Source organism: Hemitrygon akajei, chromosome 6 (assembly GCF_048418815.1).
Source record: "Hemitrygon akajei chromosome 6, sHemAka1.3, whole genome shotgun sequence".
Taxonomy (NCBI): Eukaryota; Metazoa; Chordata; class Chondrichthyes; order Myliobatiformes; family Dasyatidae; genus Hemitrygon; species Hemitrygon akajei.
The window spans coordinates 93,422,489-93,439,919 of record NC_133129.1 but is presented as its reverse complement, the minus strand read 5'-3'; the positions used below and the strand labels follow the sequence as shown (position 1 = coordinate 93,439,919).

Below are 17,431 nucleotides of genomic sequence, written 5' to 3'. Positions count from 1 at the left end.
CCACCATAGTCCCCAGTGAAGCCCCTCCCACCATAGATCCCATTGACAACCCTCCCAGCATAGTCCCCAGTGAAGACCCTCCCAGCATAGTCCCCAGTGAAGCTCCAACTACCATAGTTCCGTTTAACTTTGCCCTCCGAAGCCTCAGTGTGTCCTCACCCACTATTGTTCCACCCACAATAAGTAGTAGTGAAAATAGGGTAATACAGGGAGGGAGGAAGAGTAGGAATATGGAGGGAAAGGGTAAGAGAGGGGACAACGGAGGGAGGAACAGTGGGGGAAGGCAGAGGAGAAGCACAGTGGGATATCTCCCGTATCAGCCGCTGGGCAGGGAGATTGATATCTGTGGGGCGATTCACAATATGGGTGGGAGAGCTGCAGAAAGCGCTCCACAGACCGACCTGATATACATAGAGATGGGGGGGGGGGGAGATGGAATGGGGGAAAGTACAGAGCAAGAGAGAGGGAGAACAGAGAGCCAGAGGGGGAGATATACAGTGTCAGAAAGACAACAAAATGAAGGGAAAGAAATAGAGATGGAGAGAGGGAGATGGAGTGAGAAAGGAGGTGGTAAGTGGGAATGGAGAATGGAAGGGAGAGAAAAGGACAGAGGGATCCTGAGAGAGAGAGAGAGCAAGAGGGATGGGTGAATGAAGAGGAAGGGAGGGAGTGTAGGGGACACTCACCTTGAAGATGGGGTGCACGGCAGGAAGCTGCCTCAATGTGGCGATGCAGAACACCTCCCCCAGGAGGTGAGTCCCACACAGGTGGAAGCTGACCTGATGCAGCTGGAAATCGGAGCTCCGCACCCAGATCTTGGCCAGCAGCCAGAGGTTCTCCGGATCTGAGGGCAGGAAGATGGGATTGTTGGGCCCTGGCTTCTGGCCAAGCTGCAGGGGAGGGAGGGTGAGAGTGTGAACCAGTGTGAAACGTTGGCCCGGTATAGGAGCCTCGAACCCTGAGCTCCTGAAGGACCCAACGCTACTCACTCACTCTTTCTGGTTGCTGTACATTCCCAGAGAATACAGAAGGCCATTCTGTCCACTATCCACCCTAACTCTCTGTCACTTTCCCTCTCCTTCCGCTTCAATCTCACTTTTACTTGCATTGCCCCATGGGAGTCCTTCTCTTTCTCCTATCCAAACCTTTTCTCTCTCTCTCTCTCTCTCTCTCTCTCTCTCTCTCTCTCTCTCTTTCTCACTCTGAGGCACTCTTTTGTGTCTATTTGACTCTTCTCTCCATATATTTTATATTCATATTTGCTTGGCTTCTGTGTCCTTAATGTATCTCCTTAGTCTGGTAGCCAGAGCTGTTAACCATTGTTTGACAGTTTCCAGGCTTTGGCTTTGGACATACCTCTGTACTTCCTCAGTAACTGGGAGAGTCTTTGATCTGCAGAACTTTCTTCAGCTCAGTTAGTCTGCTGACTTCGCCCTTGTGGTTATCATCTTGGCTTCCAATTGTCATCTTCGGGGGAGCGAGTGGGGGACAGGTTATGACAGTACTCTCCACTGTATTTCATTTGGTAACCCAGCATTTCTAGAACTGCTGCTGCTGATGCATATATCAGGTTATTGGTCTCAGTTATGTTGGAGGTTGCAATTGTGAGTCGTGCTTCATTGGCTGCTACTAGCATGCTGTCTGTTGGAATTTTACCACCAAGTCTGGGAAGCCTAGTTCATTGAGACAGTCACCAGTTTAGCCACGATCTTCTGTCTGTTTGTAGCAGCCAGCGTAGATATGCCCTAATGTGAGATTTGAACTTGCATTTCAGTGTACAAGGAAATGCTATTACCTTTGTGCCATCTGAGAGTTGTGGAGGTGGGGTTTGAATTTGTGTTTCCCGATCGGCTCGGCTCTGCAGTGATGTTGCTGTGGTGCATCGTGATTGTACGTCTTCCAATTCAATCCTCTGTTGACAATGTTTGATCGCTGGGTAACCAATTGTTTTTCGGTGGATGTGGACAACGTTCTTCGTTGTTGTCAGAGACCCCACATGCGCTTGATGTATCCTCTTTCATGTGAGATGCTGTTAAAGTAGCATTCCATTAACTCCATGTTGCCCAGTCCCGTCCGTTTATGGTTTGATCCGGTAGCCAATTTCTCACTAGACGGCAAGAACCATTGGCACAGACCTTATTAATCCAACGAGGGTGTACAACAGAGACATCGGGATGTCATTTGGACTGGAAAAGTGCATCCGGATGGCAGTGAACGAGGGTGTACAGCAGAGACATCGGGATGTCACTTGGACTGGAAAAGTGCAGCCGGATGGCAGTGAACGAGGGTGTACAGCAGAGACATCGGGATGTCACTTGGACTGGAAAAGTGCAGCCGGATGGCAGTGAACGAGGGTGTACAGCAGAGACATCGGGATGTCATTTGGACTGGAAAAGTGCAGCCGGATGGCAGTGAACGAGGGTGTACAGCAGAGACATCGGGATGTCATTTGGACTGGAAAAGTGCAGCCGGATGGCAGTGAAAAGAGGCAAACTCATCAAGACTGAAGGAGTCAAGTTACCTGAAGGCCACATTCAAGGAGTACAGGACAGTTACAAATACCTGGGGATCTTGCAGGCGCATGGAAACCACGATGAGGACACCAGGAAGGCTGCAACATCCAGGTGCCTTCAAAGAGTGAGACAGGTCCTAAAAAGCCAGCTGAATGGGAAGAACAAGATTAGAGCCATCAACACACTTGCTCTACCAGTCATCAGATACCCAGCCTCAATAGTATGCTGGCTTGGCCAAGGAACAAACTGGAAGCCACTGGCATCAAGACCTGGAAACTACTAACAATCCATAGAGGATTCCACTGAAACCATCCAGCACATTGTAGCAGGGTGAAAGATGAAGGAAGGGACAGCATACTCAGAATGGCACAACCAAGTTCCAGGAATTGTGTACAGGAACATCTGCACTGAGTATGGATTGGACACTCCCAAGTCCAAATGGCAAGCATCCGAGAAGGTAGTGGAGAATGACAAAGCTAAGGTCCTGAGGGACTTCAAAATGCAGACTGATAAGCAGTGGCCAAGTGGTTAAGGCATTGGTCTAGTGATCTGAAGGTTGCTAGTTCAAGCCTCAGTCTTTGATTAAGGCACTTAACTACACATTTGTCTGTGACGACACTGATGCCAAGCTGTATCGGCACTTGCCCTTCCCTTGGACAACATCAGTGATGTGCAGAGGGAAGACTTGCAGCATAGGTAACTGCCGATCTCCCATACAATCCTGCCCAGGCCTGCGCCCTGGAAATTTCCAAGGTGCAAATCCATGGTCTTGAGTCTAACACATGCTTATAAAAGCAGGTACTGGCCAACCAGCCAGACGTAGTAATACTAAACAAGAAACAGAAGAAAGCAATAGTAACAGATGTGGCAATCCTGAATAACAGTACCATCAGGAAGAAAGAATACGAGAAGCTAGAGAGATACCAGGGCTTGAAAGAGCAAATAGAAAGGATGTGGCAGGTTAAAGCCAGAGTAATCACCGGAGGTGACAGGAGCACCTGGACTGGGAGGGTGGCTCTAACAAAACCTTGGAAGAACGTCTGAAATCTCAGTCCAGAAGAGCACTCTACAGGGAACAGCAAGGATAGTGTGCCGAACCCTCAAGCTCCCAGGCCTCTGGTAGAGAACCCGAGATTGAGGAGAAAATACACAAACACACCTCCCATAATGGGGTGAGGAAAATAAATAAATAATATACAAGTAAATACTGGTGAGCATAATGCTATTACAGCTCAGGACATTCAGAGTTCAGAATTCAATTCCGGCGTTGTTCTGTAAGGAGTCTCTGTACATCTTTCCCGTGGAATGCGTGGGTTTTCTCTGGGTTTTCCAGTTTCCTCCCACAGTCCAAAGACATACTGGGTAGGTTAATTGGTCATTGTAACTTGTCCCATGATTAGGTTAGTGTTAATCAGTTTGTTGGGGTTGCAGGGGTGGCGTGGAATGAAGGACCGGAAGGGCCTACTCCATGCTGTGGCACAAAATAAAACTAAGCAGTGCAAAAAGACAGCGTAGTGAAGTAGAGTACGTGGGTTCAGAAATCTGAAGATGGAGGGGAAGAAGCTGTTCATAAAACAGAGTCTCAGGTTCCTGTACCTCATCCTTGAGGGTAGCAACAAGAAGAAGGCATGTCCTAGGTGATAGGGGTTCTTAATAATGGATATCACCTTTTGAGGCATCATCTTTTGAAGATGTCCTTGATGCAGGGGAGGCTAGTGCCCATGATGGAGCTGGCTGACTTTGCAAATTTCTGCAGTGTTTTGTGATCCTGTACGGTGGCCCCTCTATTCCAGATGGTGATGCAACCAGTTGGAATGCTCTCCATGGTGCCATTCCTGTCTGTCTCCACATCTCTCTATCCACTCTCCTATCTTCCCTTTATTTCTTTCCCTTCTTGTCTCCTTCCCTCTCTCTTCTTCTCTCTCCCATGTCTTCCTCCTCCTCTCCTCTCACTCCCTCGATTCTTCCCCTTTCTCCCAGACTCCCTTTCCCATCTCCCACCATCTCTCTCTCCTCCCTCTTCCCTCTGTTTCTCAGAGGCTGATAGATTCTTGATTAGTCAGGGTATGAAGTGATACAGGGAGAAGGCAGGAAATTGGTGCTGAGAAGGAAAATGGATCAGCCTTGATGAAATGACGAAGCAGACTCATTGGGCCAAATGGCCTAATTCTGCTTCTCTATTTTATGCTCCTCTATTTTTTTCTCACTCCCTTCATTTCCCCACCACCCCTTTCCATCCCCTCTCTCTCCCCATCTCCTACGCTCACTGATCTCCATCTCCCCTGTCCCTCTCCCTTTCTGTCTCCATATCTCTTGTTCCCTCTCTCCATTCCTTTCCCAGTGTCTGAACTTCCTCGTTCTTTCATCCTCTCTCTTCCTCTCTGTCTTCAGACCATTATTGGGTGGCAGTAATGGTCCTTCCATCATTCCCAGATCCCGCATGCCCACTCCCCCAGCTACCTGGATGGCTAGAGGCATCAGCCTGTTCTGGGGGTCCTGGAACAACAGGCAGAGGGGGGCTGCCAAGTATTGCTGTTTCCCCTTAATCACATTTCCAACAGTTCCATCCAAGATCTTGTAGTCCACGATGTAAATGTTTCCCTTCTGTGAATGGACACAAGAAACACACACACTGAGTCATAGACAAGAGAGAGAAACATCCCCACTACAAACAAAACAAAAAGCAATAAAATGCTGTTGGAAATTAGCAAGGCAGGCAGCATCGATGGAAAAGAGTAAACGGTCAATGTTTCGGGCTGAAACCCTTCATCAGGATTGGAAAGGAAGGGGAAAGATGCCAGAATAAAAAGGTGAGAGGGAAGGGGGAAAGAGGCTAGCTGGTGAAGAATCGGAGGGCAGCAGAAATCACAGAGAGGGAAGCAGTGAGAAAGGATTTCACTGAGCTCCTGAAGAGAAGATTTAAACTTCTGCAGGGTAGGGATCCCTCGAAGAGACTTTGCGGCGGAGCTGCAAATCATAAACAGGAGAAAGTCTGCAGATGCAACACAGACAAAATGCTGGAAGAACTCAGCAGATCAGGCAGCATCTATGGAAATGAGTAAACAGTAGGCATTTCCAGCAGAGACCATTCCTCAGGACTCAAAAGGAAGGGAAGATGTCAGAATAAAAAGCTGGGTGGAGTGGAAGGAGGATATATGGAAAGTCAAAGGTGAAGTCAGGTGGGTGGGAAAGGTCAAGCGTTGGAGAAGAAAGAATCTGAAAGGACAGTGTGGACAATAGGAGAAAGGGAAGGAGGAGGGGACCCAGAGGGAGGTGATAGGCAGGTGAGAAAAAGTAAAAAGTCAGAGTGAGGAACAGAGGAATGGGGGGTAGAGAATTTGTTCACTGGAAGGAGAAATCGATTTTCATGCCATCAAGTTGGAGGCTACCCAGATGGAATATAAGATGTTCCTCCTCCTTCCTGGGGTGGCCTCATCTTGACATAAGAAGATGCCATGGATTGACAAGGTCAGAATGGTAATGGTAATTGGAATTAAAATATTTGGCTATCCAGAAAAAAAATAATAAAAGCCAGCAGAGAGGGAATAAAAGCCCTTCCTAAATGTGGCACAAAACTACTGTATGTAGCCATGACAATTCAGGAGGCTAGAATTATCTAACTTGGGCTTTCTCTGCCCTTTTTTAAAAAAAAGTTTATTTCAAGTACTCCAAAACTACAACCAAAATTAGAACGACAAATAAACTCCAACTAAATTAAAACAGACCCATCTGTAGCAGGATGCTATGCATTCCCCACAGTTCCCAATGGATCTGGAAGACCTGCATGGTGTCCATGGGCACTGCGCATTCTTTTTTCAGGGATACCTGGGAACGAACATAGATCTTGCCAGGTATTCAGTTCGAGTGGAGCCCTCAGCTGCCTTCCAGACATTGGGAGCGTGTGATGGTACAGTGTAGAAGGAACTTCACTCTGTGTCTGACCTTGGGAATGGGATCTCTGTATCTAAGCTGGCCAATTAACCTGCAAACCAACACATCTTTGGAATGTGAGATGAATCTAAAGAAACCCATGCGGTCACAGGGAGAACGTGCAAACCACCCCCACCCCCCAGCACACACACACACACACATAAATCAGAGGTCAGGAATGAACCCACATCTCTGGCATTGTGAGGTAGCAGCTCTATCCACTGCTCTATTGTGCCACCCTGGTAGTCCTTTGACCCTAATGCAGTAAATACCAGAAACATGCACGCACCTTCATTTCCTGTGCCAGTGTAGAGCCACCGAGGAACTGGTTGACCATGGTGTCTGTCACAGGGAATTTCTTTGGAATCTCCGTGCACCTCTCGATCAAGCAGGGATTGCAACCATTTTTGAACTGGTACCCAAAGAACCAGTCTTCCTTCCAATGCTTTACCACAAAGACTGGTAGATAACAGAGATGGGGGAGGTGGGGGGAGAAAATGAGAGATAAGAAGAAAATCCCCTGATGAGTACTGATCTCCTGTAGAAAAATTCCTTCTACTGGGTTGTTCCATGACCTTAAAAGTACACAGAGACAGCGACCACCCTCTGCCCTTCCTTGCTCATTGGTGAGCTGCTGGTTACTGTTTGTCTGTCTTTGTGTGCACTTTCAGATGGTGGGGAGTATCAGTAGCTTGGGCTGAGGTGTTTGATGTTGCAGTGTTCACTGAGCTTGTCAATTAGCTTGCAGACGTTTCATCACCAGTCGAGTTGAGACCCTCAGTGCCCAGTTGTTGGTGTTTCTCTGGGAATGCTTGCATTTATATAAGCCCCCATTTACTTGCCCCAGTCCTGGTTGGCTACCCCTTCAATTGACCTTTGAATTCTATTGGCTCATGTTTCTTTGACCCTTGACCTTTGAATTTTATTGGCTCGCATTTCTTTGGTTCTTATGGTTTCAAGTAGCGACCATCTACGAATATCTAAGAGCCAAAGAAGTGCAAGCCAGTAGAATTCAAAGGGTAGCCAATCAGAACCAAGGCAAGTGAACTGACAGCCTATTTAAATTGCTACACACCCCGTAATGGGTTAAAAGAACCAGTAGAAATGGAACACGCCTGGAGTCTGGTTTTGCTGCAAGCAAAACACTATTTATTAGTATCTATATAAATCAATAATAAAACCAGATAAATCAAACAGGTTAGCAGAGTTTATGCATAGATAAGTGTGTAAATATGAAACCCCAACTTTCTTCAAGCTCAGGTGGTAAATGACACAGTCTTACAATGGTATAGAAATGAAGTCAGTTCAGTTCGTGATATTGAGTTGAGTAGAATTGAGGAGAAAGAGAGAGAGGTGGCTTGTTTTCCAAGTAAGCTGACGCCATCGATTCTTTCTGTGTTGTCTTCCAAAGTCCTGTTAAAGTCATCTCTTGTACGTACCCCTATCTTAACAATTTGCATTTCAAAATTACCTTATGCAAAGGCACGGACTCAGTCCCCTTTCTAATACCTTTGATAATATTTACTTCATCAGTTTTCATCTCCTCACCAAATTCCAAAACACCGTCCAATATTAGTGACTGAAAAGCCCCAGTATCTCACCAGATTCTCACTGGAACCGGAGTTGACCCCTCCTTTACAGACACAAACCCATTTAAGATGAACCGCTCAAATCTCTCTTGCACTCGGTCAGACCCCTCCTTCCTTAGCGGTGTTGCAACTGACTGAACACAAACATTTGGAATTGTCTCCTTTTCTTTTCCTTTTTTCCTTTTCAGAGCAAAACAATTAGCCACCACCTGACCAGGCTTCTTACAAAAGTGACATGTAAAACTAGAAAACTTTCCTTTCAACTGATTTCTTTCCTCCTTACTTTTGACACTAGTTCCTGATTTACTTTCCAATTTAACCTGTATGTTATCCTTGTTATCTCTGTTACTCTTTTGGTAGCTCTTACTCTGGAAAAACTTAACCTTATAAGTTAAGGCATACTCGTCTGCTAACCTAGCAGACGCAGAAAGGGTCATAGCCTCTTTCTCCCCTAAATATGTCTTTATGTCAACAGGAACACAGTTTTTAAACTCTTCCACCAAAATAAACTCTTTTAAGTTGTTAATATTCTCATCCACCCTTTTCGAGGTACACCAATGATTGAAGTACACTTGTTTTTTATGGGCAAACTCCACATTTTTTTGGTTCCAAGACTTCCTCAAATCTCGAAACTTTTGTCTGTACCCCTTGGAACCAACTCATAAGCCTTAAGCACGGTATCTTTCACTTTCAAATGTCAAAGCAGAATACGCTTGCTGAGCCTTCCCCTTAATCACACTTTGTAACAAAACAGCTCACTGCCCCCTCAGCCACTGCTGATTACAGGCCATTTGTAGGAAGTGGAAGTTTGCACTTTCCTGCATTTCAAAATTCAGGAAGTACTTATCAACTTCTGCTTCATCAAATGGAGGTACCAGCTTAATTTCTCAACTAACACTAAACCCACCAAGGTCTGCCACAAACTCTTTGCTGCATTCTCTCCCTCTCGAACACTCTGTTTTTCTGCCTCTTCTCTCTGCTTATCTGCCTCTCTAGCATCATACTGCCTCCGCTTTTCTGCTTTGTCAGCTTCGAGCTGTTTTAGTTGCAACTCATGCTCACACTTCAATTTTGCTACCTGAAGCTGAAGCTCAGCCTCAGTAAGTTTACCTTCAGCAAGCATTTCTAACACATCCACTTTGAACATTCCCTTGGATTTATAATACTATGCTATTAACATCTGCATATGAGCCTTCTTCATTCTAGTAGTCACCTTACATTTTAAGTTATGAGCAATTCCCAACAGCACATCCCTCTTAGCAACATTCAATGCCTCAGGGATTGATTCTGCCAGAAACTTACTAACCTCAAACTCCATTTCTGCTGATTTTCCACTCAAGCAAATTGAAAGATATTTTCCAAATTGGAGCAACCACTAATCACTCAATTAAGCCCCCAACAAATTTAGAATAGCTCCCAACAAATTTTGCTCATATCCCGGATGAACCCCCAATTTTGTTATGTACCCCGTTACGTGTTAAAAGAACCAGCAGAAATGGAACACACCTGGAATTTGGTTTTGCTACAAACAAAATACTATTTATTAGTATCTATGTAAATCAGTAATAAAACCAGATAAATAAAACAGGTTAACAGAGTTTATGCATATATAAGTGTGTAAATATGAAACCCCAACTTTCTTCAAGCTCAGGTGGTAAATGACACAGTCTTACAATGGTATAGAAATGAATTCAGTTCAGTTTGTGATATCGAGTTGAGTAGAATTGAGGAGAGAGAAAGAGGTGATTTGTTTTCCAAGTAAGCCAACACCATCGATTCTGCCCACGTTGTCCTCTGAAGTCCTGTTAAAGTCACCAACTGTGACCACAGAAAAAGGTATCGTCTTCATGTGGTAAAGCTATCAACCCAGGCAAGGGTTAAACACACCAATCGCCTTCCCCCGGTCACCCCTTTTCCACACTGCGAGCAAAACCCACCCTTCGTGGGCACTCAAAGCTCATCCATTGTCTATTTCTTCTGTGTGTCTGTCTGCAAAGCCAGCTTGTATATATCCCAAACATGCTGAACGCCAGCTGTCCATTATATAGCTCCACCCTTCCATAACCTTGGCAACTCATGAGTTGTTCAGTGCTCTTTCTCGCTCTGTATCAGTATACACACACACTCTCTTTTTAAAGGCACAGTCCATATTGAATAAACCTTAGGATCTTGTTACAAAATGTGAGCACACACAGGGGAAACACCAACAACTGTGCACTGAGGATGTCACCTTGACTGGTGATTAAACACCTACAAGTTATTTGTGTGTAGATTTTCACTGACTTCATTGTATTTCTTTGTTCTACTGTGAATGTCTGCAAGAAGTTGAATCTCAATGTTTTAGCTGGTCAGCTATAGGTATTTTATGGATTTTGAATTTTCTTGCTGGCTTCAAGGTCCAAAAATAACCTCTCATTGGCCATTTTGAGTAGAGCCCTTTGCAATTTATATAAATAACTTGGACAAAACCTCCAAGAGCAGTGCTATTGAATGTGCTGATGATGCCAAGGTGTATAGTACTACTGGAGGATCTCAGTGGGTTAGGCAGCATCTGTGAGAGGCAATGGACAGTCACAGTCAATTTTTCAAGTTGAGACACATGCTGTCCAGATGAAGGGTCGTGGTCCAAAATGTTGACAATCCATTTCCCTCCACAGCTGCTACCTGAATCACTGAGTTCCACCCACAGACTGTAGCACCAGAATCCACCACCTTATCTTTGCAGAAGCCAGCAAAAGGATGTCTGTGGCTACAAAGAAATACAGGCAGCTTACATGAGTGATCAAAGATATGGCAATGGGGTTTCACGTGGAAATATCAAAATTGATGGGAGAAAATTTTTAAGATAAACTTGTTACCTGAATGGTGAAAGATTGCAAGCTTCGATATTGTTAAGTTGGCAAATTGATCTCTAACTGCTACATGTACTGAGGTATAGTGAAATGTCAGATTTGTATTCCATCCACACAGATCATTTCACCACCTCAATGTATTGAGGTAGTTCAAGGGAAAACATAGAGCAGAATGAAGAATAAAACATTCTTCTTCTATTCCCCACTCTGGCCTCTTACCACTTCTCCTCACCTGCCAAACACTTCCCCTGGTGCCTTGCTCCTTCCCTTTCTCCCATTGTCCACTCTCCTTTCTTAGTGGGAAGACAGAGAGGAAGAAACAAAGAAACTGAACTCTTTTTGTCAGAGGATTCAAAGTTTCTTCCTGAAAGGGTGGGGGCAATAGGAATGTTTGAAAAGGTTTAAGGGAGATATTTGATCACGCAAATGGGTGAAGGCTACAATGTGATCAGAGGTGATGTTATTAAATGGTGGGTCTAAAATGGTGCTTCTCTCAGTGCCTCCCCCTCCATTTACTGAAACCTCACTTCCTGTAACATCATACACTCATAGACATAGAGTCATACAGCATGGAAACAGGCCATTTGGCCCATCTGGTCCATGTTGACCACAATTCCCATCTAAGATCCATTTGCCCACATTTGGTTCATATCCCCCTCAAGCTGACAATAAATTGGACTTGAGCTCACAGCCTATATCTTTATTGTCTACCTGCACAGCACTCTCTCTGTAGCTGTTCCATTTTATTCTACACTGTTATTGTTTTACCTTGTTCTACCTCAATGCACTATGTAACAATTTAGTCTGTATGAACAGTATGCCAAGCAAGCTTTTCGCTGTAACTCAGTCCATGTAGCTCTAATATACCAATTAAAATTCCATTTCTATTACCATCAATTTCTTTTTAAATGTTACTAATGTACCTGCCTCAACTACATCCTCTGGCAACTCATTCCATATATGGATCACACTCTAGGTAAATAAGCTGCCACTCCAGTTACCATTAGATTTTTCCTCCTTTCACCCTCAATTTATGCCTCTGGTTCTTGATTCACCAAGTCTGGTGGGGAAAAACTCTGTGCTTTCACCCTCTCTGCACCCCATTATTCAAAGTAAATTTATTATGAAAGTACATATACAACCCTGAGATCCATTTTCCTGTGGGCATACCCAATAAATCCTTAATAGATAATAATCATAATAGAATTGTTAGAGCATTTTTCAGAGTTATGGTATCTAGCAAATACTAATTTGTATGTACTACCTCAATACAGCAGCCAACCTTCAGACCTGAAAGTGGATTGTATATTGAATTTAAAATGCAGCTCTTACAATGGTCTTCCTGGAGCTGGAAACTGGGGTTGATTGCAAACAAAGAAACACTCCATTTGATCACAGATGCCTGCATACGCTTGAATGCAGACCAGAGTCAGTGAGAATTAACATTCATTTTGGGTGTCTGGAGTGTGGATGTGAAGATGGAGAGGTTTGGAAAACTATTACTTAAATCAAAGGAAGCATTGTACTTGCATTGTATCTATAGAATTGTCCTGCTCCTTTCCTTTGATCTTTAGCATATAAACATATCATGTAATATTGGGTCAGGCAGGCCACCTGTTCCAGAAGCTTAATGTTCCAGGGTTCCAATGTTTCAGACATGATAGAGGCAGAGGGGTGAAGGGTGGGGGGGTGGCTTTGCTAGTCAGGAAAAATGTTACAGCAGTACTCAGGCAGGACAGATTAGAGGATTGTCTACCGAGGCCATTTGGATGGAGTGGAAAAACAGGAAAGGTATGACCACATTAATGGGTTGATTTATAGACCACCCAATAGCCAGCAAGAATAGGAGGAGCAAATCTACAGAGAGATAGCAGACAACTGCAGGAAACATAAAGTTGTGATAGTAGGGGATTTTAATTTTCCACATATTGATTGGGATCCCCATACTGTTAAAGGTCTAGATGGGTTAGAGTTTGTAAAATGTGTTCAGGAAAGTTTTCTAAATCAATATATAGAGGTACTAACTAGAGAGGATGCAATATTAGATCTCCTATTAGGAAACGAGTTAGGACAGGTGACAGAAGTGTGTGTACGGGAACACTTTGGTTCCAGTGATCATAACACCATTAGTTTCACCTTGATCATGGATAAAGATAGATCTGGTCCTCGGGTTGAGGTTCTAAACTGACAAAAGGCCAAATTTGAAGAAATGAGAAAGGATCTTAAAAGCATGGATTGGGTCAGGTTGTTCACTGGCAAGGATGCGATTGGTAAATGGGAGGCCTTCAAAGGATAAATTTTGAGAGTGCAGAGTTTGTATGTTCCTGTCAAGATTAAAGGCAAAGTGAATAAGAATAAAGAACCTTGGTTCTCTAGGGATATTGGAACGCTGATAAAGAAGAAGAGAGAAATGCATGTCATGTATGGGAAACAGGGAGCAAATAAGGTTCTTGAGGAGTATAAAAAGTGCAAAAAATACTTAAGAAAGAAATCAGGAGGGCTAAAAGAAGACATGAGGTTGCTTTGGCAATCAAGGTGAAGGATAATCCAAAGAGCTTCTACTGGTATATTAGGAGCAAAAGGATAGTAAGGGATAAAATTGGTCCTCTTGAAGATCAGAGTGGTCGGCAATGTATGGAACCAAAAGAAATGGGGGAGATCTTAAATGGTTTTTTTGCATCTGTATTACTAAGGAAACTGGCAATGAGTCAATGGAAATAAGGCAAACAAGTAGTGAGGTCATGGAACCTATACAGATTGAAGAGGAGGTGGTGCTTGCTATCTTGAGGAAAATCAGAGTAGATAAATCCCCAGAACCTGACAGGATATTCCCTCGGACCTTGAAGGAGACTAGTGTTGAAATTGCAGAGGCCCTGGCAGAAATATTTAAAATGTCGGTATCTATGGGTGAGGTGCCATGGCTTTGTGCACAGTAGGTCATGTTTAACAAATCTATTAGAGTTTTTTGAAGAGGTTACAAGGAAAGGGGATGAAGAGAAGGCAGTGGGATGTCCATTGTTATTTGTCATCTATATCAACGATCTGGATGATAATGTGGTAAATTGGGTCAGCAAATTTGCTGATGATACAAAGATTGGAGGTGTAGTGGACAGTGAGGCAGTTTTTCAAAGCTTGCAGAGGGATTTGGACCAGCTGAAAAAATGGGCTGAAAAATAGCAGATGGAGTTTAATGCAGACAAGTGTGAGGTGTTGCACTTTGGAAGGAAAAACCGAGGTAGAACATACAAGGTAAATGGTCGGGCACTGAGGAGTGCAGTAGAACAGAGGGATGTGGGAATACAGATACAAAATTCCCTAAAAGTGGCGTCACAGGTAGATAGGGTAGTAAAGAGAGCTTTTGGTACATTGGCCTTTATAAATCAAAGTATTGAGTTTAAGTGTTGGAGTGTTATAGTGAGGTTGTATAAGGCATTGGTGAGGCCGAATTTGGAGTATTGTGTGCAGTTTTGGTCACCGAATTACAGGAAGGATATTAATAAGGTTGAGAGAGTGCAGAGGTTTACAAGGATGTTGCCGGGACTTGAGAAACTGAGTTACAGAGAAAAGTTGAATAGGTTAGGACTTTATTCCCTGGAGCGTAGAAGAATGAGGGGAGATTTGATAGAGGTATATAACATTATGATGGGTATAGATAGATTGATACAAGCAGGCTTTTTCCACTGAGGCTAGGGGAGAAAAAAACCAGAGGGCATGGGTTAAAGGTGAAGGGGGAAAAGTTTAAAGGGAACATGGGGGGGGGAGCTTCTTCACACAGAGTGTGGTGGGAGTGTGGAATGAGCTGTGAGATGAAGTGGTAAATGCGGGCTCACTAATAACATTTAAGAAAAACTTGGACAGGTACATGGATGAGAGGGATATGGTCCAGGTGCAGGTCAGTGGGACTAGGCAGAAAAATGGTTTGGCACAGCCAAGAAGGGCCAAAAGGCCTGTTTCTGTGCTGTAATGTTCCATGGTTCTAAGTGCCTCCTATATGATGCCTGCTGCTTGCTTTGCTGAACAAAGACTTCTGTATCCATCAGTGTCAGTGTCTCTGCAGTGACTTTGTTCACAGTCACAACAAGAATCAATAAAAGACCACACCAAACCACTCCAGTGACATCACAGGATGATTTGCCGCAATATTGAACATTGTCTCCACCCATTCAGGCCCAACGCGCTTGAATTTCCTTCTACACTGCTATCAGTGTAAAGGGTCAGGATGAGGGCAATGTGGGAACCACTCCCACACATGGGGCAGAGGTATTGGGCAGATGTACTCCTCAGGCATGCCCACAGTCTCTTGGTGTGCTCCTGATGAATGGTTTTGAGGTTGTCAATACCAGCCTTCCTCCAAACAACTCTTCCAAGAGGCCATGTAACTACACTCTATGGGCTGTGTATGAGGGAATGGTTAGAATAATTGAGGAGCATGGTCAAAGGTCAGTGCAACATCATGAAGTAACGGGGGGTGGGGGGGGGGGTGGGGGGTGCCAAGCTGACTTTGCACCAGGGCTCTAATAGTGAAGTTTTATATCTTTAACCAGTGATCGACCATGAAAGACAGATCAGGTGGACCCAAGTCCGGAGGAGACTAGAGACAAGGATAGAATCCTCACTTGTTGATTTGTCAGTCGGGAGCACAGGCTACAACTCAAGAAGCACTACTCACCAGGGTAGGTAAACTCAAGGCTGAGCAAAAATGAACAGAGGGAACTTAAATAGACAAACAGAACAAGGCACGGGTGCACTGATAACTAAAACAAGACACAGGTGAAAAATAATCAACTAATAATCGGGGAGAAGGGTTGCCAGAGCCTGGAGGTCTCCAACGCCCCCTGGTGGTCAGAGTAAGGCATGAGACATGCAGTGAAGAGCCCAGACTGTGCTGTTCTATGTTTCCAATACCCAGTGAGGTTAGAGGCCTACAGATGGATGGCTCTATGATCAGCTCTCAGATAAGGGGAGAGATTCTGAGGGAATTGAGAAAAAGTCCAGAGGTTTAAGGTGCTTGAAAATTCAGGGCCCTTTCCCTACAGCCTTGACTTTATCATGAAGAGTTTGTAGGGCAGGAGGAAGAAGAGGGGATGGGGCAGACGGTTGGCCAATCTACGAAAGGCTGCGATGGAACAAAAGGACATGCAGAACAGAAAATCTGGGGCAGCACAGTGGGTAGAGCTTCTGACTCACAGCTCCAGGAAATAGGGTTCCACCCCCACCTCCAGCACTGCTTGTGGGTGCAGGAACACCCCCTCCCTTTGCTTTGGGGCTCCAGGTTCCTCTCACATTCCAAAGATGTGGTGAGCCAGTGTGTCAACTGGTTGCTGTAAACTGTACAGGGTGCTGGTGGGAGTATGTATGTCCTTACTGTAATTCACAATTATTCTCTATTATGTATTGCACTGAACTGCTGCCACTGTCAACAAATTTCATGACATATGCCAGTGATATTAAACCTGACTCTGATGTTACCATATACTACCTTGATAAAAAATTTTCTCATGCATTTCCAGGAAATTAAAAAATACAGTAGAATTTATTTTAAAAATCTACACACAAAGACAGACAACCAGCCAAAGTGCAAAAGAAGACAAACTGCGCAAATAAAAAATAAGTTATACTGAGAATTTATAGCTCAGTCCTTGCAAGTGAATCTGAGAGGTTGTGGGATCAGTTCAGAGTTGAGGTGAGTTCACACTGTTCAATAGCCTGATTGTTGAGGGGTAATAACTATTCGTGAAACTCATGGTGTGGGACCCAAGGCTTCTGCGCCTCCTGTCTGAAGGTGGTGGTGAGAAGAGAACATGGCCTGGATGGTGGGGTGTTTGATCGTGGATGTTGCTTTCTTGTGACAGTTCTGCAGGTAAATGTACAAGAGCTGGGATGGTGTTATATAGACAATTCACCCGGCAACCTTGCCGCTGTGGGCAGAATTCCCAGCTCCCTAACCCATCCTGATAAAGGGTCTCTGCCTGAAACATTGATTGTACTTTTTTTCTGTAGGTGCTGCCTGGCCTGCTGAGTTCCTCCAGCGTTTTGTGTGCGTTGCTTGTGTAACAACCTGGGAAAGGTTTCACTTCTCATGTAATGGTTTCTCTGTAGCACAGTGTCTGGGAAATGACTATAGATAACAGGGGGTTTGGAATGTGCGCTGGCCAATGAGGGAAGGTGCTTTCCTTTCTTGTGTGCCCAAGAGAAGGTTTCATGGTCTTTTGTTCAGCAGAAGATGAAAGCAGATGCCAGAACGAAGAAGTTGTAGACTGCAGGATGGAGTGGACTTGGAATGGGGTCAGGAGTCGACAATGCTCGGGGAAAATCGATGAGAACGAACAGAAGGGAAAACCGTGAGCTCCAATGTGTGCATTAGACCATTTCATTAAAATGGGCCCTTTTTCTTTTTGTTTTCTTTACTAACCCTCTAGTCAAATTAAGAATTATAAAGCTCAATCGTTTAATGCATATTGTGTACTATCTGTTATTTTGTGGTACTGATTTGTAACAGGGGAACACATCATGCAGCATCCACCCAAATGAGATTTCTCAAGTTTGG

At 44.4% G+C, this 17,431-nt stretch overlaps 1 protein-coding gene across 1 annotated transcript in view; it reads right to left on the bottom strand.

The window, feature by feature from the left end:
- The window catches only part of alox12 (arachidonate 12-lipoxygenase), a 72,123-nt gene that overhangs the window by 30,062 nt on the left and 24,630 nt on the right, over positions 1-17,431 (bottom strand). The window contains exons 6-8 of the mRNA XM_073048887.1: positions 6,733-6,902; positions 4,974-5,117; positions 687-890 (exon numbers count right to left, since the gene is read on the bottom strand). Coding sequence (XP_072904988.1) covers positions 687-890; positions 4,974-5,117; positions 6,733-6,902 — 518 coding nt within the window. The remainder of the gene's footprint in view (positions 1-686; positions 891-4,973; positions 5,118-6,732; positions 6,903-17,431) is intronic.